The 22,516-nt window shown below is 53.2% G+C and overlaps 1 protein-coding gene and 1 pseudogene across 3 annotated transcripts; one reads left to right on the top strand and one right to left on the bottom strand.

The window, feature by feature from the left end:
- Positions 1 to 1,381: 1,381 nt before the first annotated feature.
- On the bottom strand, positions 1,382 to 3,953 carry LOC124105826 (ubiquitin-ribosomal protein eS31 fusion protein-like; annotated as a pseudogene).
- Positions 3,954 to 3,996: 43 nt separating this feature from the next.
- Positions 3,997 to 22,516, top strand: Wdr45b (WD repeat domain 45B). Of its 3 annotated transcripts, none has more exons than XM_046463157.2 (10): positions 3,997 to 4,195; positions 8,336 to 8,410; positions 14,292 to 14,393; positions 16,360 to 16,447; positions 17,232 to 17,326; positions 18,214 to 18,404; positions 19,742 to 19,827; positions 20,425 to 20,526; positions 20,951 to 21,072; positions 21,182 to 21,314. In XM_046463157.2, exons 1-10 carry the CDS (start codon positions 4,129 to 4,131, stop codon positions 21,256 to 21,258), a joined length of 1,005 nt encoding a protein of 334 aa, XP_046319113.1. In that variant the 5' UTR covers positions 3,997 to 4,128; the 3' UTR covers positions 21,259 to 21,314. The 3 variants fall into 3 exon arrangements, with proteins under 3 accessions (XP_046319113.1, XP_046319114.1, XP_046319112.1); XM_046463156.2 differs by having other exon boundaries at positions 4,000 to 4,195; positions 21,284 to 22,516; XM_046463158.2 differs by lacking the exon at positions 14,292 to 14,393 and having other exon boundaries at positions 3,999 to 4,195; positions 21,284 to 22,516.

Genomic DNA, 22,516 nt, shown 5'->3' on the forward strand with positions numbered 1-22,516 from the left:
CAAAAAGTAAATGTAATTAGAGAGGAAACAATTATCATGGCTTTGGATGAAGGCTCAGGTGAATAATTTTTGCAGTCTGTACTTCTTCGGCAGAGGTGGAGGAGTCACAAGAGCTTTGCTGCATGCCTGAGTACCACAGGCATAAGTGTCCCCAGATTCCGGTGGGGGCTGGGGGGAGGGGCGGAGGCCAGGTCGGGGCCGCCCTCTGCTGGCCAGCCCCAGGCAGGGACAGCACAAACTAAACTGCAGAGCTTGCAAGACCTCTGCTGTTGGGCTTTGGTGTCCTACAGCCAGTGCACCCCATGGAAAAGCTCCTGCTGCCCTTGGCCTTGAGGGGCCACTTCAAGTCCTTCTCTAAGGCCAACGGCAGCCCCAAAAAACTAATACAACAAGGAAATAAGTTGTACTCCACAGCAGGGAGTACTGTAGAGGATCCAAGAAGCATTTATGTGAAATAAAAACAAATGCTAACATGGATCACAGTAAGGAGGGTGTGAATTTAGGTGCTAGACTCACAGATAACATAATTAAATCATAGGCCAAACCCTAGAGAAAGGGTATCCTTTGTCATTTTTTGCTGAGACTTTCTGTGGACAAATTCCATCCAGAGTATGACCTTGAGTGCCCTGTACGTTCAGGTGTGCATCAGCTGCTTCCAAACCTTCAGATTCAGAATCTGCTAGCATGATCCCATCTTTGGTTGCCTCAGGGAATCAACTGTGTGGGGACCTTCCTGACAGGTCTGCTACTTTGAAGAGAAACTATTTTGACAAACAAGGAATCTGGAAGGAAAAAAAGGCACTTACAGATGATGGTGTTTCTCTGTAAAGAGCTGGCGCCACCGGGGTTCCCTGTGCTGGACAACAGCAAGGCAGGCCCTACAGGCCAGCAGGAGCTGCAAAGAGTGCTTCCCTGGGGAGAGAGGGTGCACCTGACCCAGAAAAGGGCACCTCTGGTGACTTGAACTGTGTAACCCACTGTGGTGACAAGACCACTGAGATCCCTGTTCCCCTCTCCTCTCCCACAGTAGCTCCCTCTTCTTTCCTCCCTCTTTCCCTCCCACAGTAGGTCCCTCCTTCCTCCTTCAGGGAGAGCCCTCCTCTCTCCTTCCCTGAAATGGAACCCAACAGCTCCAGGATCTGAAACTTTCCAAGGATGATATGACACTGCAGGCGGAAGATTCCTCACCTGACCCCATGTGACAGGGCCCAGTCAAAAGGCAAGTGGACTGAACACATTACATAAAACTACCTTTTGACTTTAGGTACAGGGTCTATATGAAACAAATAAATTTTGTATTTAGACTTGGGTTCCATCCCCAAGATATCTCATGTGTGTGTATATATATATTTCAAAACACAAAAGAATCATAAACATGAAATACTTCTTCTTTTTTTTTTAGTTCATGTCTTTTATTATCTCAAATACATTACATGCCTTCTGGTTTGTTGAAGCAGTAAGTCAGACAACACTTGTCACAATAGTGTCTGTCAAAGTGGCTGGCCATAAAACTCCACACCACATTCATCTGAAGGGCACTCACAGAGAAGGCAGCTAATTTTGCCATTTTCATCCACCTTATAATATTTCAGAACAGCCAACTTAATCTTCTTTCTCTTATGCTTATTCTTCTTGGGAGTGGTGTAAGACTTGTTCTTCCTTTTCTTAGCACCACCATGAAGCCTCAGAACAAGATGAAGGGTGGACTCCTTCTAAATGTCGTAGTCAGACAAGGTACGTCCATCTTCTAGTTGCTTACCAGCAAAGATCAGACTTTACTGATCAGGAGGAATTCCTTCCTTATTCTGGATCTTGGCTTTTACATTTTCTATAGTGTTGGAGGGTTCAGCCTCGAGAGTAATAGTCTTCCCCATAAGGGTTTTTAAGAAAATCTGCATCTCGGCGGCGGTCCCACGGCAGATGGCGGAAAGCTGAAATGACTTTTTCCCAGGAATTCTGGATAGACATATATGTACCACAGGCTGGGTGGCTTAAATAGCAGACATGTACTCTCAGTCCTGGAGGCTCAGAGGCAGAATCCACTGAAAGCCTCTCCCAGCTTCTGGTGGTGGCCAGGAACTCCTGATGCTCCCTGTGACCCAGGCACCCCAATCTCTGCCTGCTTCCTGTGGTCTGGCCCAGTGTCTTCTCCCTCTCTCTTCTCTTCTAAGGACACTGGCCATAGGATTTAAGGTTCACCCTCTAATCTAGGACTATCTCCTTTTGAGATGTTTGAATACATCTGCAAATAATTTTTTTTCTCAATGGTTGAATGCCCCTAAGTTCAATCCATGATACCAAATAAATAAATAAATCACATTCAAAGAGTCTGGTAGCATGTATCCTCTGTGGCCACCACTCAACCAACTACAGGGGACAGGCACCTAACCTGGAGAGTGGACATCCACTCACAGCTTCAGCTGCAGGAGAAAGAAAGAAACACTTAAGTGCAGGAGGAACATGTTGAGAAGCAAGTAGACCAGATCTGTAGAAACTCCTCAGAGATGGGGCAAATGCAGGAAGGGAGGAGATAGAGGAGGGCGGAACTCACCCACTGGGGAGGAGGATGCCATAGGAGGGAAGGGGGGGGGAACGCTGCCGGAAAGGAGTAGGGGGAACTCACCGAAAAACTCACCGAAAACGCTGCAGGAGGGGAGCAGGGGGGGACCCACTCACTGAGGACGCTGCAGGAGGGGAGCAGGGGGGACCCGCTCACTGAGGACGCTGCAGGAGGGGAGCAGGGGGAGACCCACTCACTGAGGATGCTGTAGGAGGGGAGCAGGGGGAGACCCACTCACTGAGGATGCTGTAGGAGGGGAGCAGGGGGCACCTGCTCACTGAGGTCGCTGCAGGAAGGGAACTGGGGGAACCAGCTCACCGAGGACACTGCAGGAGGGGAGCAGGGGGGACCCGCTCACCGAGGACACTGCAGGAGGGGAGCAGGGGGGACCCGCTCACCGAGGACACCGCGGGAGGGGAGCAGGGGGGACCCGCTCACCGAGGACACCGCGGGAGGGGAGCAGGGGGGACCCGCTCACCGAGGACGCCGCGGGAGGGGAGCAGGGGGGGACCCGCTCACCGAGGACACTGCGGGAGGGGAGCAGGGGGGACCCGCTCACAGAGGACACTGCAGGAGGGGAGCAGGGGGGACCCGCTCACCGAGGACACTGCAGGAGGGGAGCAGGGGGGACCTACTCTCCGAGGACACCGCGGGAAGAGAGCAGGGGGGACCCGCTCACCGAGGACACCGCGGGAGGGGAGCAGGGGGGACCCGCTCACCGAGGACGCCGCGGGAGGGGAGCAGGGGGGACCCGCTCACCGAGGACGCCGCGGGAGGGGAGCAGGGGGGACCCGCTCACCGAGGACACTGCGGGAGGGGAGCAGGGGGGACCCGCTCACCGAGGACACTGCGGGAGGGGAGCAGGGGGGACCCGCTCACCGAGGACGCTGCGGGAGGGGAGCAGGGGGGACCCGCTCACCGAGGACGCTGCGGGAGGGGAGCAGGGGGGACCCGCTCACCGAGGACGCTGCGGGAGGGGAGCAGGGGGTGGGAGGTGATGGGCAGCGAGGAGGGCGGGGACTGACTCACCGAGGACGCGGCAGCTAGAGAGCTGGAGGGGACCAGCAGCGAGGAGGGCGGGGGTCGCGCTCCGTTGAGCACAGCCAGTCACCTCTGTGTCCAGTAGGCCAACAGCTTGTTCCCCAGAGGCAGAACTGGGGTGGCCGTGTCCCAGAGTCGCCTTCCTGTCTCGTCACAGTCGGACGCTCTAGGCCCAATAGCTTCACCCTTTTCCCCGCCGGTCACCTGCGAGTGGATTAGCTCGGCGCTCCACCCCGCCTGGTCGTGGTTGAACGCGCTCGGCGCTCCTTTTCCAGCCTGCCGCGGTCGGATGCACTCCACACTCCCTGCCTAGTCTCTCCTAGGTTGGACTCCCTCGACGCTCGGAGATCTGCCTGTTTGCGCACGCACACGCACGCACGCACGCTGGCACGCTCGCTGGCGCGGTCGCCCTACGCCTCTGCCTCTCGCTTCCGGTCGCGGCGGCCTCCGTGCCGCCGGTCAAGACCGATCGTCGGGCGTCTGCGGGGCATGCGGCGCTGAGGAGCGGTGGACCTTGCGGCGGCGCCATGAACCTCCTGCCGTGTAACCCGCATGGCAACGGGCTACTGTACGCCGGTTTCAACCAGGACCACGGTGAGGCGCGCGGCCGGCGCTGCCCCCGCCTCGCGCCCGGGCCCCACCTCTGTTGCTGCTTCTGCCTCTGTCTCTGCCCTTGGCCCTGCCCCTGCCCCGCACCCTTCGTTCCTTGAGACCCCGGCCTGCCTCAGACCCTTCCTACCCGAGACCCCGGCCTGCCCCGGACCCTTCCTGCCCGAGACCCCGGCCTGTCCCGGACCCTTCGTTCCTCGAGACCCCGGCCTGCCTCAAACCCTTCCTGCCCGAGATCCCCGGCCTGTCCCAACCCTTCCTGCCCGAGACCCCGGCCTGCCCCGGACCCTTCCTGCCCGAGACCCCCGGCCTGCCCCGGACCCTTCCTGCCCGAGACCCCGGCCTGCCCCGGACCCTTCCTGCTCGAGACCCCGGCCTGCCCCGGATCCTTCCTGCCCGAGACCCCGGCCTGCCCCGGACCCTTCCTGCCCGAGACCCTCAGCCTGCCCCGGACCCTTCCTGCCCGAGACCCTCAGCCTGCCCCGGACCTTTTCCTTCCTGCCTGAGACCCCGGCCTGCCCCGGACCCTTCCTGCCCTGGACCCCCGGCCTGCCCCGGACCCTTCGTTCCTCGAGACCCCGGCCTGCCCCGGACCCTTCCTGCCCGAGACCCCGGCCTGCCCCGGACCCTTCCTGCCTGAGACCCCGGCCTGCCCCGGACCCTTCCTGCCCGAGACCCCCGGCCTGCCCCGGACCCTTCGTTCCTCGAGACCCCGGCCTGCCCCGGACCCTTCCTGCCCGAGACCCCGGCCTGCCTCGGACCCTTCCTGCCCGAGACCCCGGCCTGCCCCGGACCCTTCCTGCCCGAGACCCCGGCCTGCCCCGGACCCTTCCTGCCCGAGACCCTCAGCCTGCCCAGGACCTTTCCCTTCCTGCCTGAGACGGCTCCCTCATCCTCTGCCGGTCTGATCTCCACTAGCCTGACCCTGAGACTCCCAACTGGATCCCTGCCCATTTGGAGACCCCATCAGTGCCCTTCTCCTGGGCCTCTGAGGACTTGGGCAGGTGGCTGAGGCTTCCTGGGCCCAACAGGATCTTAGGCACCGTGCAGATTGTTGGGGGGGGGACACTGCTTGATGGATGATTCCTGTGAGGCCATGATCTCTGCTGGGTGTGTGTTCTCACCTGATGTGGGTCCATCCAGAAAATGCTGACCCCACTAGTTTTCCCTTTGGTTGGTGGGTTGGGAGGAACTCTACAGCTGGTCTCGGTGCAACTGCAGTCCCAGGGAAGGTGGCCCCCAGCACCCGCCCATGCAGCAGGGGTCTCTGGGATGGTTTTCTCTGCCTCACCTCCTAAATGTTATCATGGGGAAGCTGTTTAGAATAGACGTTTTGGACGCGGCTGGAAGAGGCCCTTGCAGTGTTTCCAATGCTCTTGCCCAGTTAGGCTTCTTGGCTCTGGCAGCAGTGGCAGAGGTGTGTCCTGGCCCCAGCCTTTGGGTGGAGAGTTTCCCTGTAAAAAAGTGTTTCAAGAGAGCACTGTGGACGGCCTCATTAGAGAGTGGTTTCCAACTTTTGAGTACCTTTGTAGTACCTTCTTTTTATTGAAATATATTATGCATGCAGAGTGCAAGTCAGGTGTTGGGCCTGGCATTTTCCAAGCCAAGCCCACCTGTGGCCAGCATAGGTTACAAGGCTGAGTACACCTGTCAGTGCTCCTTGCCACAGCTGCCCAGGTGCCCACCTGACTTCTGGCAGCATAGGTCAGTTTTGCCTGCTGCCAAACTTGTTTCTATTTTTTTTGTTGTTGTTGTTTTGTGGTGTTGGGGATGGAACCCAGGGCCTTGTACCTGCTAGGTAAATGCTATTGCTGTTTCTGACTTTTATCCAACATCGTTTATAAAGGCTTTTTTAAAATCTTCACATTGAGTTGAGTGTAGTTGTGGATGCTTCTCTTTGATATGTAGTGGTCCTCTGTGGGAATAGATCACATTTATCCATTTTGTCATCAGCAGGCATTTGGTCTCCAGAAGTATAAAGTGCCACTGTGATTATTCTAAAATATGTGTCTTTTAGTGAGCGTATGTTCATATTGCTACAGGGGGTATACTCCCATATTCCCATGCACAGAATGCTCTGCTATCATAGCGCCAACAGTTTTCCTCTACTAGCAGGTCTCAGCTGGCTCACACTGGGTGTTTTCCACCATTCTGGCTGGTGTGCAGTAGATCCAGTTTTGCAGTCTTATCTGCATTTTCCTGATTTTTTTATATCTTTTTACCCTGTGAATATCCTCTTTGGTGTTTTTGTTTGTCTACCTTTTGCTTGTGGATTTATCAGGGTGATACACACACACACACACACACACATTGTTTTCAGAGCTTTTTTGGAGGGGAGGGGATATGGGGGATTGAACTTAGGGGCACTCAACCACTGAGTCACATCCCTAGCCCTATTTTTCTATTTTATTTAGAGACAGGGTCTCACTGAGTTGCCTTACATTTTTTGCTTTTAATTTTTTTTTGTAGTTATAGATGGACAGCATGCCTTTATTTTATTTGTTTATTTTTATGTGGTGCTGAAGAGCAAACCCAGTACCTCACATGTGTCAGGCAAGTGCTCTACCACTGAGCTACAGCCTCACTTTTGAGGCTGGCTTTGAACTCATGATCCTTCTGCCTTAGCCTCACAAGCCACTGGGATTACAGGCATGCACCACCATGCTCAGGTCCTGAGATTTTTTTTTTTTTTTAACTTTATTTATTTTTTTTATGAGGTGCTGAGGATTGAACCCAGTCCCTCCCATGTGCTAAACACACTCTACCACTTAAACACAGCCCCAGACCTGGCTTATATATTTTTATATAAGGCTTCGTTCAGAATTATATGTGTTCTCATGAAGAGAAATCACAGGTTTAAAACTTGAAAAAGAAGAAATAATGAAGCTGGATGCAGCGGCACAAGCCTGTAGTCTCAGCGGCTTAGGAGGCTGAGGCAAGAGGATCACGTGTTCAAAGCCAGCCTCAGCAATCTGAAGAACAAAGCACCTTAGTGAGACCCTGTCTCTAAGTAAAATAGAAAATAGAGCTGGGGATGTGGCTTCAGTAGTTGAGTGCCCCTGAGTTCAATCTCTGGTACCCCCCCCCCTCCAAAAAAAAAAAAGTAATAGTGAGAAAGGAAAAAAATAAGAAATTTCAACTTTTGTTTTCTGTATTTTCCAGCAAGGAGAGCTCTGCTTCCTCTATCTGGATTAGGTGATTCCAGTAGCATAAAAAGGGTGTTGTGACCTGGCAGAGTTTGAGGCAATATCATAGCACTTCCAAGTGAGTTTCAGATCTAGCCCAAGGAAACTATAGTTCAGAGCATGAGTTCAGTGCAGGTGTGCTCTGCAGCTGCTCAGGTAGCTGTCATGGTTCCTTGGATTTGTCAGTGACTTGGTGTGCTTTTCCCATTTGGAAGGGTGGCTGGCAGAACAGCTGTGTGGTTCTAGAGCTGGAGAGGTGGATTGGAGAGGCCTTTGCCCTGGCTTTCAAACCACTGGTGCAGGAACTAGACTTTGCAGCAGCTCTTGTGAAAAAAATTTGGAAGGTTGTTTTTTTTCTCTCCTGGCTTAAGTTTTGCTTCAACCAGTTGGATGTTGCCCAACCCTGCGCTGAGACCCTTCCTTCCTCAAGACCCTGCCAGGGTATTGCCTCGGGCCACAGGAGCCAGCACAGTGTCCTTTGGAGGTCTGAGTGCCTGTCCAGTTTATGGCAGCACCTTTTATTTGGCCATTAAGCACTTGGGTGTAACTTAAGAGATTGTGTGGGGGACTTCCAGACTTTCCTCCAGGAGGTCATTCTGTAGGTGGCGGGGAGCAACCCTCGTTCTGTCCCCATCCCAGCCATGTAAGACTGTCCTCTGCCCAGCACCTGCTCTTCCCCTAACCCAGTGCCTTCACACCGGCTCGGATAGCGCGCTTTGTGCCTGTCTTCCTCCAGAGGTGAACATTTTTGTTGGCTGCTGCCCCTCTGGGACCCAGCACAATGCCTGACACAGCATGATGTGTTCATGGAGGGGAGGCCAGGGAGACTGGCGTGGCCTGTGGCAGGTTGCTGGTTGAGGATGCCAGTTTCTCCAAGCCCTGGCTTTTACCCATGATAGGCCTCAGGATTAATATGTCCCTTTTACCTTTCCTGCTTTAGGATGCTTTGCATGTGGGATGGAAAACGGATTCCGAGTCTATAACACTGATCCACTGAAAGAGAAAGAGAAACAAGGTAAGAGAGTAGCAGACACTTCTGGGCTTCCCTAGCCATACTCAGTGTCTACCTTGTCTCACACCTGGGAGAGATGCCATGGCTATAGGGCAGTGGTTTCTGACAGGTCAGAAGGGTTTGGGCCCTTTGTAAACTGGGACAGTCTTTCTTCTGTGAGCTCTGCTACCTACTGTGTTAGATTATCAAGGTGTGAGCTCTTTGGAAGAGCAAGGTATATTTGGGCAGGTCACTTTCACTTTCTTCATGCTGGAGATGATGCTGTAGGGAACTCACAGGGTGAGGGACTTAGCGCCCAGTGTTACTTGTAATGAGTTGTGGTTGCTGCTGTTCACCTGTTTCAGTGTCTTACTCTGCTTTCATGAAACAGGAGTTTTCCAGAGCTGGAGTCAGGAATTGTGCTGGTGAAATATAGTGGTGCTCTTCCCATCGTCAGGCAGGGAGGTCAGCTCTGCGGGTAGGGCTTCTTCAGATTGGTTTCCCTTCCTGCACGTTTCTCAAATACGTGGTGTTCCCTGGTCTGTACCTGCTGGGAGACTGTCCTTGCTGCTGGACAGATCTTAGATAGCTACTGGATCAAGCAGCAGCCTCTTCCTGCAGGAGTAGGATAGAATTCTTCCAGAACTGGCCTCGAGAATTCTCAAGAGGAACACTAAGGTGCTAGTGTCCATTCAACAGCATCCTGCGTCAGGGTTTTTAGAGCTCCCAAAGCCACAGAGCCCGTTTTCAAATGAAATCTCATACACCATCCATTTATTTTTTTATTTTTTGGGGTACCAGGGGTTGAACTCGGGGGTACTCAACCACTGAGCCACATCCCCAGCCCTCTCTTGTATTTAGAGACAGGGTCTCACTTAGTTGCTTAGCACCTTGACATTGCAAGGCTGGCTTTGAATTTGTGATCCTCCTGTCTCAGTCTCCTGAGCTGCTGGGATTACAGGCATGTATCTGGCACATGCACCATCCAGGTAGTCCTATACATCTTGGAGTTTAATTTTTAAGCTGAAGTTCATAATCATAATTCACTGTGAAAAAGTAGCATGACATGTAGTGTCGGACTCAGGCTGAATCTGTCATACTAGCAGATTCTAATCTTGGTTTTGCTGCCTTCCCAGTTGCTGTGTGATCTTGGACAAATTTTGCAACTTCTTTGGGCCTCGGTTTCTCCATATGTAAAGGGAGGATAGTAGTGATGCCTACCTTTTAGGGTTACTGTAAAAATGGTGGATTGGAACATGTGAACATATGTCAGTCCTGGTCTGCAGGCTAAATGAAGAGGCTGAATGTGCTGGTGTTATCAGACTGGCAGCAGCTTAACCATTGCTGCAGTCCCTGACCCAGAGGCAGACACCTGAAAACTGAAGGGATGATGAATGCTGTGCAGATGGAGATTTTTTCCCTTTTCACACAACAGGAAGATTAAGTTTATAAATCAGGCCCAGGAGGGGTTGACAACTGTGAGCTGTTGCAGAACTCAGCGATCTTGGCATGCAATTTTTTCTTTCTTTGAGGTTAAAATGTTTGCCTTTCACTTAAGGAGGAGTGTTGTGGCCCCTTTGGCATATTGGATTGCTGGCCTCCCCACTCTTGACTTTGGGTCTGTAAGAGAACCAGGGGTTCCTGGAGCAGAAGAGCTCTGCTGTCTGGGTGCTGTCCAGTGAGTAGGGGGCGGGAGGTTGTGCCCTGTGGCTATGCTGGACTAGGGGTGATTGGTCCGGGGTGGGCCAGGATGGTGTGAGGTTTGGTCACACTTCTCAGAGCAGCTTGAAACTTAGGAATTGTTTATTTCTGGAATTTTTCATTTGATGGTTTTAGACTTCAGTTGGTCACAGGTAACAGAAACCAGGAAAAGCAAAGCCATAGGTTAGGGTGCTGCTGCTCGGTGGGTCAGTGGACCAACGAGGGCTGCCACTGATAGTACTCACCTGCTGGTGCCCCTGTATCTGCTCTCTGTGGGTGGTATAGTGAGTTGGCAGCTTTGCTCCTGCAGAGGAAGGAGTCACTGTGAAACCTTATAGAGCAGCTGTACCTGCAAATGTCAGGTGCTCTTTACCAAGTTGACCCCAAGCTTAAAGATGAGTTGTGCACATTGTTATCAAACTGTTAGCGATTCAGTCAAGCGGTTAACAATTGCTTCCTAACTGATGGACTGTTTACAGTAAACCAGAATTTCTTGTACATTAGACAAGAAGAATCTGAGACTCACCAGTTCCAGTCAGTTCTACCATGGTCATGACCTTGCACAGTGCCCGCCCTCCCCTGTGGCTAGGCAGGCTTGGAGGATCAGCACCTGTGGGGGTGGGGCGGGGGCATGCTTACCCTCCAGCTGCTGAGAGAGACCCCAGAGGGCGTCCCAGGAAGGTCCCCTTGACACTTGTGGGCTGTTTTGCTGTGACATTTTGGCAACTTCAAAGAAGAGCAGGTTTGCCCAGTTCCTGCTTTGTTCCTGTGGTTTGCTCCAGGATGGTGAGGAAGGAAGCTCTCCTCACCCTGTTGCAGCAGTCTGTCCTCCGTCTGGTTATGGGTGAGGAAGCCATGAAATTGCCACTTGGCAGGAACAGGAAGCTAATAGTGAGGGAAGCCCCTTGGGTTTCTTGGTCTTGCAGTTGGGAAGTTCTGAGAGGCCCTGCCAGGTCTCCTGCACACCTGCAGTAAGTCTGCTCTGGAGGCAGCTCAGCTGCCAGCAGCACTGCTTCTCGCCTGTGGCCTCGGGGGCCCAGGGAGGGGCTGCTTGAGTTGGTAGTGTTTGAGAACGGTACATTTGGACAAAGTATTTCACCCAGCAGTTGCATGGGCATACAAGAGTGCCCACGCCAAGCCCACACTTCCTTATGGGACCCTCTCACTCTGCATGGGCTGCAGGAGGGACTGGCTGGAAGGCTTCTCTGACTCTTCTGGATGTGGAGTCTGCCTCCTTTTTTTTTTTTTTTTTTGAGATGGGTCTTGCTCAGTGGCCCAGATGGCTTTGAACTCGAGGTCTCCCACATCCCCCGGTAGCTGTGACCACAGGTGTGTCCCCTGTACCTTCCCAGGTCTCGCATTTAGCTCCTAAGGCTTTATGACTTCATGATATTTTTCTAGATTGCTTTAATCTGCTAGCAACAAGCATACAGGTAAACAAAATATTTGTGTATTTTTTTAAACATTTTTTTTTTCACAATACCTTTGTTCTATTTATTTTTTATTTCTATATGCTGCTGAGGGTCAAACCCAGGGACTCACATGTGCTAGGCAAGTGCTCTTCCATTGAGCTACAGCCTAGCCCTTGTGTATTTTAATAGGTAATAAAATACATAGACTTTTGTTGTTGTTAAAGGCTTAGAGAAAATTGTTTAAAACTTTGAAATTGCTTTTGTGTAGGATTTAATGTGCCTGTGGCAGAAATCTCCCTCCTTCACGGGGCACCTCAGTGCTGTCTGCAAGTCGTAGTCTGATAGTGCCAGGGTCACGCTTCCAGAGGGAGCTTTGCTTTGCTGAGGGCTGGAGTCGTGTCCTGCTAAGGGGAGCGGTGGTGAGGTTCTGTGGGCATAGTGCAGACACTGGGTGCATCTGAGGAGTGCCTGGCTACACCTGGGCTGCTCACATGGCTTTCTGAAGCCCAGGGGCCTGCATGGGGATGCAGTTTCGCCTCTGAGACCCCGGGCACAGGAGTTCTTGCATACTGCATGTTACTTTTTGGACTGTGGTTAAATCATACAATTTACCATATTAACCATTCTTTTTTAAAATATTTTTCAGTTGTTGATGGATCTTTATTTATTATATGTGGTGCTGAGAATTGAACCCAGTGCCTCACACATGCTAGGCAAGCGCTCTTCCGCTGAACTACAGCCCCAGCCCCCATCTTAACCCTTCTTCAGTGTACCGAGATCAGTGTTGCTACATTTACATTGTGTTCAACACACCACTAGAATTTTCCGCAAGGTGATTGCAAAACTGCAACTGCAACTCTGTACTTTTAATCAGTTGCCCACCACCTCTGTAGCCACTGCTGACCACCCTCTTCTTTGTGTCCCACTGACTTGGACAATTGTGGAAGCTTAATGTAAGGGCCGTCTGCAGCACTAGTCAGGCATTTTGTGCCTGTGGCCTGGCTCCGCAGGGGGCCCTCAGTGCTTGTCTGTGTGGCAGCAGGTGCCACAGCTGCCTTCCATTTCAAGGTGAGTGATGTTGTCGTGTGTCTACACTGCATTGGTCAGTGGACACTTGAACATGGGTATACGAGTCTCTGTGAGACCCTGCTCTCAGATTTGGTGGTGGTGGTGGTTTTTTGGATATATACCCAGGAGTGGGACTGCTGGATCTTGGGATGGTTCCATTTTTAGTTTTGGAGGTTCCCCAGAGCAGCTGCACTACCAACACACAAGGTGCCAGGGTCTGCGGGTGCTCCCCAGCCCTTGGCGCTGCCGGTTTTTTCTGATGGCTACCATGCTGGTGGGCAGGAGGTGAGAATTTCCTAGGTGCCATGTGCGTGCTTCTGATGCCTCATGGTTGCGTGTCTTCATGTGCTTGTTGGCATGTTTTTTGTTGATATTTTTTGGTTGTCAGTGGACCTTTATTTCACTACTTTTATGCCATGCTGAGAACGGAACCCAGTGCTTCACACATGCCAGGCAAGCGCTCTGCACGGAGCCCCAGCCCAGCCCCTTCTGGGTAGTTTGCACAATGATTTTGGAAAATGATTGAGTTACTTGATTTTTGTTGTAAGAGTTCTTCATGTATTCTGAGTATTAACCTCTTATAGATAAATGATTTCAAATACTAAGATGGATATTGTCCCATCTGTCTTATTTCTGATGTCATAGCCAGGAAATCATTGCCAAATTCTCTTCTACAGGAGAATTATAGCTTGGGGTCTTTCTTGTAGGTCTTCAGTGCGTTTTTTAGTGCACGTGTATGTGTAGTGTGGGGGAAAGTCCAGGTTGTCCTCCCCTTTGTGTGTACAGCCTCTGAGCTGCAGAGGGCATCAGGAGCCCTTCCTTAGTTCTGGCAATAGCCATTGGGCATCCCTATAGGCGTGCACAGGTGGAACTGCACACCAGCTGGCAGCCCGTTTCCTGTTGTGTGGTGAGCTAACTTAAGGAGGAGGGTTGTGTCCCTCCTGCAGGGAAGGAGCTGCAGGCTTTCACAGGTCAGAACCACTCCTGGCCCAGAGGAGGAAGAGCTGCTGTAACCACTTGGGTGGGCACCGTGGCCACTTCCTGTTAAAGCCAGAGTTACTCTGAGGTTGTCTAACATGTCAGATGACTGGTCACTTGTCTGTGTGGAAAGTTGTCTGCACCATGGGCAGCGCTGTTTGCTTCTGCTTAGGATGCTGCCCGGCCTGAGGTGTAAATCTCCTGGAGTGAGCAGAGTGCTCTCAACTCCCTGTGTACCTGAGACTGGAGAGGGAAGTCTGAGTAGGTTGACACCCTGACTTCCCATGTTTTGGTTTCCCGTTTTCTCGGCTTGTCCGTGCTGTCTTGAGCTCCAGGTCATGGCATAGACCTGAGAGTCGGGCGGGCAGTCCTCACCTGTGCTCCCAAGTTGCTTCCCTGAGAGCCTTGGGCACCTGCCGTGGGTTTTCAGGGACACCCGGAAGTCAAGTGTTCGATGTAATTCATGAGCAGTTGAGAACTTGGGGCCTAGTGGGGTGGACAGGTGGAGGCTACTCCCTGAGAGCTCTATGGCATCTTGAGGTGTGATTGTGGGTGTGCCACGGGCTGGACAGAGCCAGATACCTACTCTGGCTCCTCGCCATCACCTTTCTTGTGTGTGACATGTTTGGGTGTGAACTGCCACCTGAAAATGAAATGCTGAGCTTTATAAGGCTTGACTTGAACTGTTTTAATTGTGAAACACACATTAATTTACTACAATTGTCTTCTTGAAATTGTCATTTCAGAATTTTTAGAAGGAGGAGTTGGCCATGTGGAAATGTTATTTCGCTGCAACTATTTAGCTTTAGTTGGTGGTGGAAAAAAGCCAAAATACCCTCCCAACAAAGGTAAGGTCGTTAGCCTCTTAAGAGCTCGCTTTGTGCACAGCGCTGCAGTCTGTGGTCCGGGGCCTGTTTGGCCTTCCCTGGTGGTCCTGTGAGGCTGGAAGAGCCTCTAGGAGGAATGGTGGTGTGGAGGACTGCCCTCAGTGCTGGGGCAGGTGGAGGTGTGTTGCATCCTGAGTTGGTGCCAGGAGTGTCATGGGTTCATCGTGAACCAGAGTGTGAGCAGCACTCCCCTTCCACAGCCACAGAGAAGCATGAGGCATGTACGCCTGGGCATGTATGTGGTTGTGGGCATGTTTGCAGCACTGAGGAAGAGGCTGCATGGGGAGGTCTGGCCCTTTTTTGATGGAGGCGTGGAGAACTTTGCCCTCCACCACTGTGGACACTGCCCGTAAGCCAACTCTTCTTGCTCTGGGTTGAAAAAGAGGTCTTAAGAAGAATGAGACCCCGACAGGAGGTTGAGGTACAGGTAGAGAGGATGGGCCTCAGGGCCTGGAATGCCAGTTGAGGTGTACCCAGGAAGAGGCACCACACAGTCTGTGTGGAGGAAGACCTCGTCTAGAAGCAGTGTGGGAAGTGGGCTGGGGAGACACTGCAGGCCAGGGGCCACCCTTCACAGCAGGTGGGGAGAGGGAAGCAGGTGCAACTCTGACCAGTGTCAGCAGAGCAGGGAGCGTGGGCCAGGGAAGGCCACTTATCTGGTAGCAGGAAGGTCCAGTGGTGGCATCACGGGACTGTGGGGTGGAACCAGTGGTGACCTCTTCCAGAGGGAGGCAGGAAAGAGGAGCAGTTGGGAGGGACAGAGCATAGGTGCCCCACCAAGGAGTGGGTGAGCTGGGGTCTGGCTGTGACCCTGACACTGGGAGTAGCCCAGTCCTGTTGGAAGAGCAGAGAGAGGGATGTTGGGGCTGGCGTGCAGCTCAGGGGTAGAATATATGCTTGATGTTAGCAAGGCCATGGGTTCCAGCCCCAGCACCAAAAGGAAGAAACACAAAAGAAGGGCTGTGTGGACAGGGTGGGGTCCTTAGTGACTGCCATCATCTCCCGCACAGGCTCTCTGTCCTCAGCAGGAGTGGAACCTGCACTGCGGAGGTTAGCCCTGAGCCTTTTGCTTTTGTTTGGGAATTAGGAACAGAGAAATAAAGTGGAAAGGGGTTGCTGGTAGGAAAAAGAGTGAAAGAATGAGTCTTGGCCCAAAGGCTGTTGGAAGGACTCCCCAGTTTAAGGTGGTGCTCTGTTGGGCTGAAGCCCCGTGCAGAGTGGCTGCCAGCAGCAGGTACGTGTGAGCAGGCTCAGTCCCGAGAAGTTCTGCCCTGGAGAAGAGCAGGGCACCCCAAAGGATGAACAGTCTTGCTCTCTCTATGAAACAGAAACATTCCCTTCCCCTTTCTCCCCCACCTCTCCCTCCTTCCTCTCTTGTTCCTTCCTCCTCACTTTCTAAGAGGGATCAAATCCAGGGCCTTACCCATGCTAGGCAAATATCTCCCCCAACCCTTTTTATTTTGAGACAAGGTCTTGCTGTGTTGCCTTGAACTTGTGATCCTCCTGCCTCAGCCTCCCAAGTTGCTGGGATTATAGAAGCCCCTCTTTCTTTGGATGCAGGCTATCTCAGCACTATAGCACTCGGTGTCCTCTTTCCCTCTCCTGCGCCCTTCTCTCCCTCCCTCTCAGGGGCTGTCTCAGCACTGTAGCATTCAGTGTCCTCTTTCCCTCTCCTGCCCCCTACTCTTCCTCAGCACTTTTGCACTCAGCTGCTGTGATCAGGTGTGCTTTTTGGCTCAGGCAGTGGAGCCAGGGAGGTGGTGTCTGCCTGAGGTGACCAGGCAGGAAGGGCTGGCAGAGTGTGTCCTGCAAGAGGAAGGGGTGGGGAGCAGCAGGGTCTGGGGCAAGTCCCAGGGCCAAGTGCTGGCTGGGGGGAGGGCAGGTGGGGGGGGCTGCCCACCAGGGGCCCTTGTCCTTCTGGTTTCAGTGATGATCTGGGACGACCTGAAGAAGAAGACTGTCATTGAGATAGAGTTCTCCACCGAAGTCAAGGCTGTCAAGCTGCGGCGAGACCGGTGGGTTCCCAAACACCTTCAAGCAGGTGGCTAAGGTGCTTTTCTGTCCAGGGAGGGAAATGTTTAGGGAAGGATGCAGTGAAGAAGCGATAGCTGCTGTTGGTGCCCAGCAAGTGTACCAGAAGAGTCACTTGTGTTCCTGGGGGAAGGTGGGGAATGGACTGGCTTCTGGCCTTGGGGACGGTGACCTTTAGGACCTGCCCCCCTGGGCAGTCAGAGCTGCAGCCTCACAGGGTGCCTCTAAAGTATGTTCCTGGTAGAGGGGGAGGAGCCCTGGGAGCTCTGGGGTTGGACTCTCACTTGCTGGGCTGCAGAGGGCCTGCCCTCCGCCCAGGTGCTATGGAGCTTCCCTTGCACTTGTCTTGGTTCCATGTGACCAGCGCACTGCGCGGTTTCCATTCCACCTGTAGGGGCAGGACAGGGGTGGTGACCTGCATTCCATTTGGGCTGGTTATTTCTAGTAAGGTCACTATTTAAAAGCCCTTCACAACGAAATGCTTGATTGGCTCAAAGACCTTTCCCCTTGCGAGATTTTCCTGATTGTCAAGATGGGCGAGAGACTCTTGCCCTGGGTGAGGTGTGGGTCAGGACACCTCGGAGGCCAGCCTCTGCCAGGTGAAGGGGCTGCTCAGTGGAGTGTGGCCTTTATTGCTGACTTCTGGGCACCACGTAGGGGGCTGCAGCCCAGGCCTCTCCCGTGGCACATCCAGTGTTTGAGTTTCAGAAATCACAAGATGCCCATCTCCCTTTCTGAGGAGAGGATCTGAGTGCGTGTATCTTGCAGGATCGTGGTGGTCCTGGACTCCATGATTAAGGTGTTCACCTTCACGCACAATCCCCACCAGCTGCACGTCTTTGAAACCTGCTATAACCCTAAAGGTGAGGCTCTACGTGCGAGGTGAGTGGGGAGTGGTTATGTGCCACAGCTGGGACGTGCCCTGCAGCCCCTCTGCTGGCATCAGCTCTCAGCCAGAGCCGACTTCTATCCTGTCCTTGGAATGCTGGCCTCAGCGTTTCCTTCCTTTTCTTCTGCATCAGAGGTCATTGTACAGACTAGATTATTCATGGTATCATCCTCACATCTTTACAATGCTCAAGCTTTCCCCCTGGGTGTTTTTTGGTGTGGGGTCTTGCTGTGCTGCGCAGGCAGGCCTGATGCCCTGGGCTCCCCAGCAGTGGGTGCTTTCTCCTTCCAGCAGCCTGTGCTTCTGTCCTGTGCCAGTACCGCTCTTCCTCCATTTCCTGAGCTTTAAAGCAAGTCTTGACATAGGTAGCAGGCCTCTGGCCTCAGTGCTGTCTGAGGAAAAGAAGGTCTGGCTGCTCTCTAGGCAGCAAGTTTCCTCACAGCTGTCCATGTCAGCATGTCTGCGGAGGCTTCGCTGTGTGGTGCTGGCATGGGCCCTTAGTTGGGGCCAGGGGCTGATGATATGGATCACCCACGGGGTCTGAAGCCTCTGCTGTGTGTGGGGCTCCCCTGCCATTGTTCATGCCTCCTCTTGTGCCTTTGTCTTGCATTCTCACGAGGTGGCCCTGCAAGAGACCAGCGGGCAGGATGCGTGCCTTAACGAACTGTGGAGCACATGGTTACCTTATGGGGGTGCTTTTGGCCCTGATGCCCATTAGCCAGCCATCTGTAGGAGTGTGCCCTTGAAGAACCCGTGCAGAGCTCTTGTTTTTCCCCAAGGTTTTGGAAAGTAGGTTTTGGCTGTGAGAAGTCAGGCTTTGGCTGGTTGTCATCCCTTGATGTTTTTTTCTGTCTCCATTAGGCCTCTGTGTCCTGTGTCCCAACAGTAATAACTCCCTCCTGGCCTTCCCTGGCACCCACACTGGCCATGTGCAGCTCGTGGACCTGGCCAGCACTGAGAAGCCACCTGTGGACATCCCCGCACATGAGGGTGTCCTGAGTTGCATTGCTCTCAACCTGCAGGGCACAAGAATTGCAACTGCATCTGAAAAAGTAAGTGTGTGGGTCTCCTTGTTGGTGGTGCTTATGGAAGGGCAGCCTCTGCAGAACCCTCCTTTGCCAGCTGCCCAAGTGGCCCTTCCACGGACTGGTCTTGTCATGTGACGGGGCTGAGGCTGTGATTTCACACATCCTCCAAATGTTGAAAACACAATAAAAATACTTAAACAACAATCCTGCCAGGCATGGTGGCCACGACACCAATCCCAGCAACTCTGGAGGCTGAGACAAGGGGGATCACAAGTTCCAGGCCAGCCTGGGGCAATTAGTGGGACCCCATCTTAAAGAGGCCTGGGGATTCTACTCAATAGTAGTTGCACCACCCCCACACAATAAAACAGCCACACCCACCCTATTTCTTATTATTGGGCACAGTGTCCGTGTCAGTGGCACAGCCTCCCAGAGCCACTCAGTTTCTGTGCCGAGGCCTTGGCAACCTGGTGACTGCCTGGGACCCCTTTTCCCACCTGCCTGAGAAGGTGTCCTTAGTGAATACCACCACCACCATTTTAGAGTGTTGACTGTGTGATTCCTCAGCTTGCCTATGATGAACAGGTACTTAATTTTTTAAATAGTTTAAAATCTGGGTTCTTACACTTCCTTTAGCTTGTTAATTCAGAGTTTTTGAAGAGAAGATCCATACCTTTTTATTCCAGTTTTCATCTAAAACTGCAAGTGTAGGTTCACCTTTGGGAGTTGGAAGCTGTTAATGGGTGAGAGCATGAACCAGTGACTGTCCATCTGCGGGTCAGTGCATGGCTCTGTTCCACCCTGGCCACGTGGCAAATGCTGCCATGGCTGGAGCCTGGGGTAAGAGCACATGCGCCAGGATAGGCCCTGTCGATTTCACATGTCACTCTTCCAAATGTTACATCAGTAGCACATGACATGGCATGAATGCACGAACACCGTCCTCCTCCTTTGTGGCCCGTCTTTTCTTGTCGCCCAGGTCTGGGTGTTGTCTCTCTGGGGAAGGGCCTTCCCTTCTGTGGCTCATCCTCAGTGGGTCAAGTAGCCACTTTTCTGTTGCCTGTGGGAGTGACTGTGTGGGTCTGGGAGCAGTGGGGACACCCTGGCTGGTGTTTGTGTGGGATTGGCCAGGGAAAGGGGTGTGTGGGCCAATCTCCACAGCCTTGTCCTGAGCTCTGCCCTGCTGCTGTGGGACCCAGCACCACCAGTCTGTTCTCAGCGAGCCACAGGTAGAGGGACAGACAGTTGTGGGCCTCATGGGAGGATTTGGGAGAGGGGTGTGTGGGCTTGTGAACTATCATTTCAGAAACTAACTGGACCTGTGAATTGTTGATAATGAAACACTTCGCTGTTTTTCAAAGGGGACCCTTATAAGAATATTTGATACTTCATCAGGGCACCTGATCCAGGAGCTGCGAAGAGGATCCCAAGCAGCTAACATCTACTGGTGAGGACACTGGCTCCTCGCCTGCAGGAGAGCTAGGCTGGGCATGCCTGGGCAGAGGTGTAGGCTTTGAGGGTGTTGGGTTCCAGATCTTTCAGCTTTTTATTGTGGGAAGTGTGCACAAAAATGGAACCCTCGCCTCTGCTCCAGTTGTTCCTGTGTGTTTCCCAGCAGGGGCTCGGATCACTGCAGCCTGTTAGCCTGACCCTGGGCTGCCCCCGGCACCACGGGTTCTGGTGCTGGGTGTAGGAGCCTCTCCTGTCTGCCTGCTCTCAGGACAGAGGCCATGTGGCCAGTGCCTGCCTGGTGCCTGACACTGTCCCCCAGGGGCAGACTGTCTCCATGCCATGCCAGTGGAGCCAGCACTGGGGCACCTCAGGCAGCCCTTGCCCTCCCTGGCACTGGGGCTTTGACCCTCTAGATCAGGTTCCATGGTAAAAGCCATTGGCCTACAAACAGGCAGGGTGCTTCTTAACATTGCACCTCAGGTGTAGGGATGTTGAGGTCTCCGGGGTGCAGGCCAGCAAGCATGCTGTGCAGGTTGGGTCTCTGGTCTTTCCTGCATCTTCAGAAACCCAGCTTTTCTGTTTTCCTTCGTAGCATCAACTTCAATCAGGATGCTTCTCTCATCTGTGTGTCCAGTGACCATGGCACAGTGCACATTTTTGCAGCTGAAGACCCAAAGCGGAATAAACAGTCCAGGTGGGTTAGGGGAAGGCTGCAGGGGGGCCTGGAGTTAAGGGCTGGAGTGCGCACAGAGCTGGGGGAAATCACCTCATCATCTCCTTGGGGTTTATGAGGCCATGTCCAAAGCTGCCCTTGGCCCTGTGCCAGCCTGGCGCTGGCTTAGGCCCTCGTCCTGAGCATTGTGATGGCACTCTTTGGGTTAATTTGACCGCAACAGAGTCTGTGCCTTTCATATCAAGAGCATCTAGTTTTATTATAAGACCATTTCTAAGGACTCAGAGATTTTGTTAAAGAAAATAGAATTTAAAGAAGTGTAGGTCCAAAACCGTGCCAGGGAGAAGGTCTGGGTATTGTTGGCAGCCTTCTGGGAAAGCTGGCAGCCCTTCTGCATCACTTCACCTAGTAATGCGACCGCCCCTCTGTCTTCTTGTCCTCGCAGTTTGGCATCAGCCAGTTTCCTCCCCAAATACTTCAGTTCCAAATGGAGTTTCTCCAAGTTTCAGGTCCCCTCAGGCTCTCCATGCATTTGTGCCTTTGGAACAGAGCCGAATGCGGTCATTGGTAAGTGGCCCTTCCTGGGGGAGGCAGCTCCAGGGCCTGGAGCCCCTTCTCCTTCTGCGGGGTTGCCCGGGGTTTTCCCAGGAGCTCACTCACAGCCCTTGTCCTGCAGCAGCAGGGGACAGGCATGTGTCCAGAACAGCCAGGGCTCGGCCTGCTGCTGCTCTCCACTCCTGGGAGGGGCTGTGAGTGAAAGGGTCTCCTTCTGTCCCAGCAATCTGTGCCGACGGCAGCTACTACAAGTTCCTGTTCAACCCCAAGGGCGAGTGCATCCGGGACGTGTATGCGCAGTTCCTGGAAATGACCGATGACAAACTGTGACTTCACCGTGAGCAGGCTGTGCTTGCCGCCCAGCGCCCCCGGTCTCCTGGGGCTGGTGCCAGTGCCCCAGAGCCTCATGGGAACGGGGCTGGAGGGATTGCCCAGGACCTCAGTCTCGAAGCCATATGTGGTTCTCTGCCTTCCTGAGAAAGGTCTCCCATTACCCGACTTAAAGAGAGTGCTCATCACCACACCTGGACACTCGGTGGCTCTGGGCAGCCCATGCTGGCCTGCCAGCCACTGCCCTTTAGCTCAGCTGCCACCTTAGCTAGTAGCTCCAGCACATCCTCCACTGGTGGGCTCCATCCCAGCCTAGGGACAGGGCTGCCAAGAATGGGCACAAGGACGTTTGTTCCTGCCACAAACCCACTGTTTTTCGGAGAAGCAGACAAGTGAATAAGTCAGCAGTGCAACACCACCTGGAGCCCGCACCTGCAGTCCTGGCACCTGGACACGTGTCTCTTGGGAGCACAGCCTGCTCTGGGCCTCAAGTGGCTGTCCCCACCCTGTTGGAGCCATTAGGACGAGGCTAACACTACCCTCCAGCACAGAGCTGTGTCCACCCACCAGAGCCCTGTCCTTATGGGGGTGCTGTGGCGCTTCCCCACCATCTGTGGGTACAGAGCAGCGAGCACAGTGTCTGAAGGTTGGTCATGGAGGAGAGCGCCACTGCTGTGGGCAGCAGCCCTGCCGGTCCTGCCCGGCGTGGAGGGAGTTGCCTCTGCCTCTCCTGCCCACTTCCCTCTCCACCACCCTCCCTCCCCAGCACTTGTGAGTAGCTGCACACTAACCTTCTGGGAGCCGAAGGCTCTTGCCATTTTTAACACTTGGTGACTGCGCCAGGTCATGGGCTCCACATTGTCCATGCTGTTGAGCTACGTGTTTAATTTTCGTAAATTCCTGTTAGAGAAGCTTTCTTCTGTGATTTTCATTTCAGGTTGCAAACTTTTAAAATCTGTGTAGTGGCAAGTTCTCAGTTTTGCCGTTTCCTTTGCTGTTGTGTGGTCTGCTGTCTGTGAGTTCCATGTCAAGTATGCATGTTACCTGTGTGTATTTAATCATGAACTTTAATTTTGCACACATATTTGTACTGTTTCATTAAATAAAAGTGACTAATTTTGTCGTA

Source organism: Marmota monax, unplaced genomic scaffold (assembly GCF_021218885.2).
Source record: "Marmota monax isolate L192 unplaced genomic scaffold, Marmota_monax_Labrador192_F-V1.1 WCK01_AAM20220418_F8-fsc00220, whole genome shotgun sequence".
Classification (NCBI taxonomy): domain Eukaryota; kingdom Metazoa; phylum Chordata; class Mammalia; order Rodentia; family Sciuridae; genus Marmota; species Marmota monax.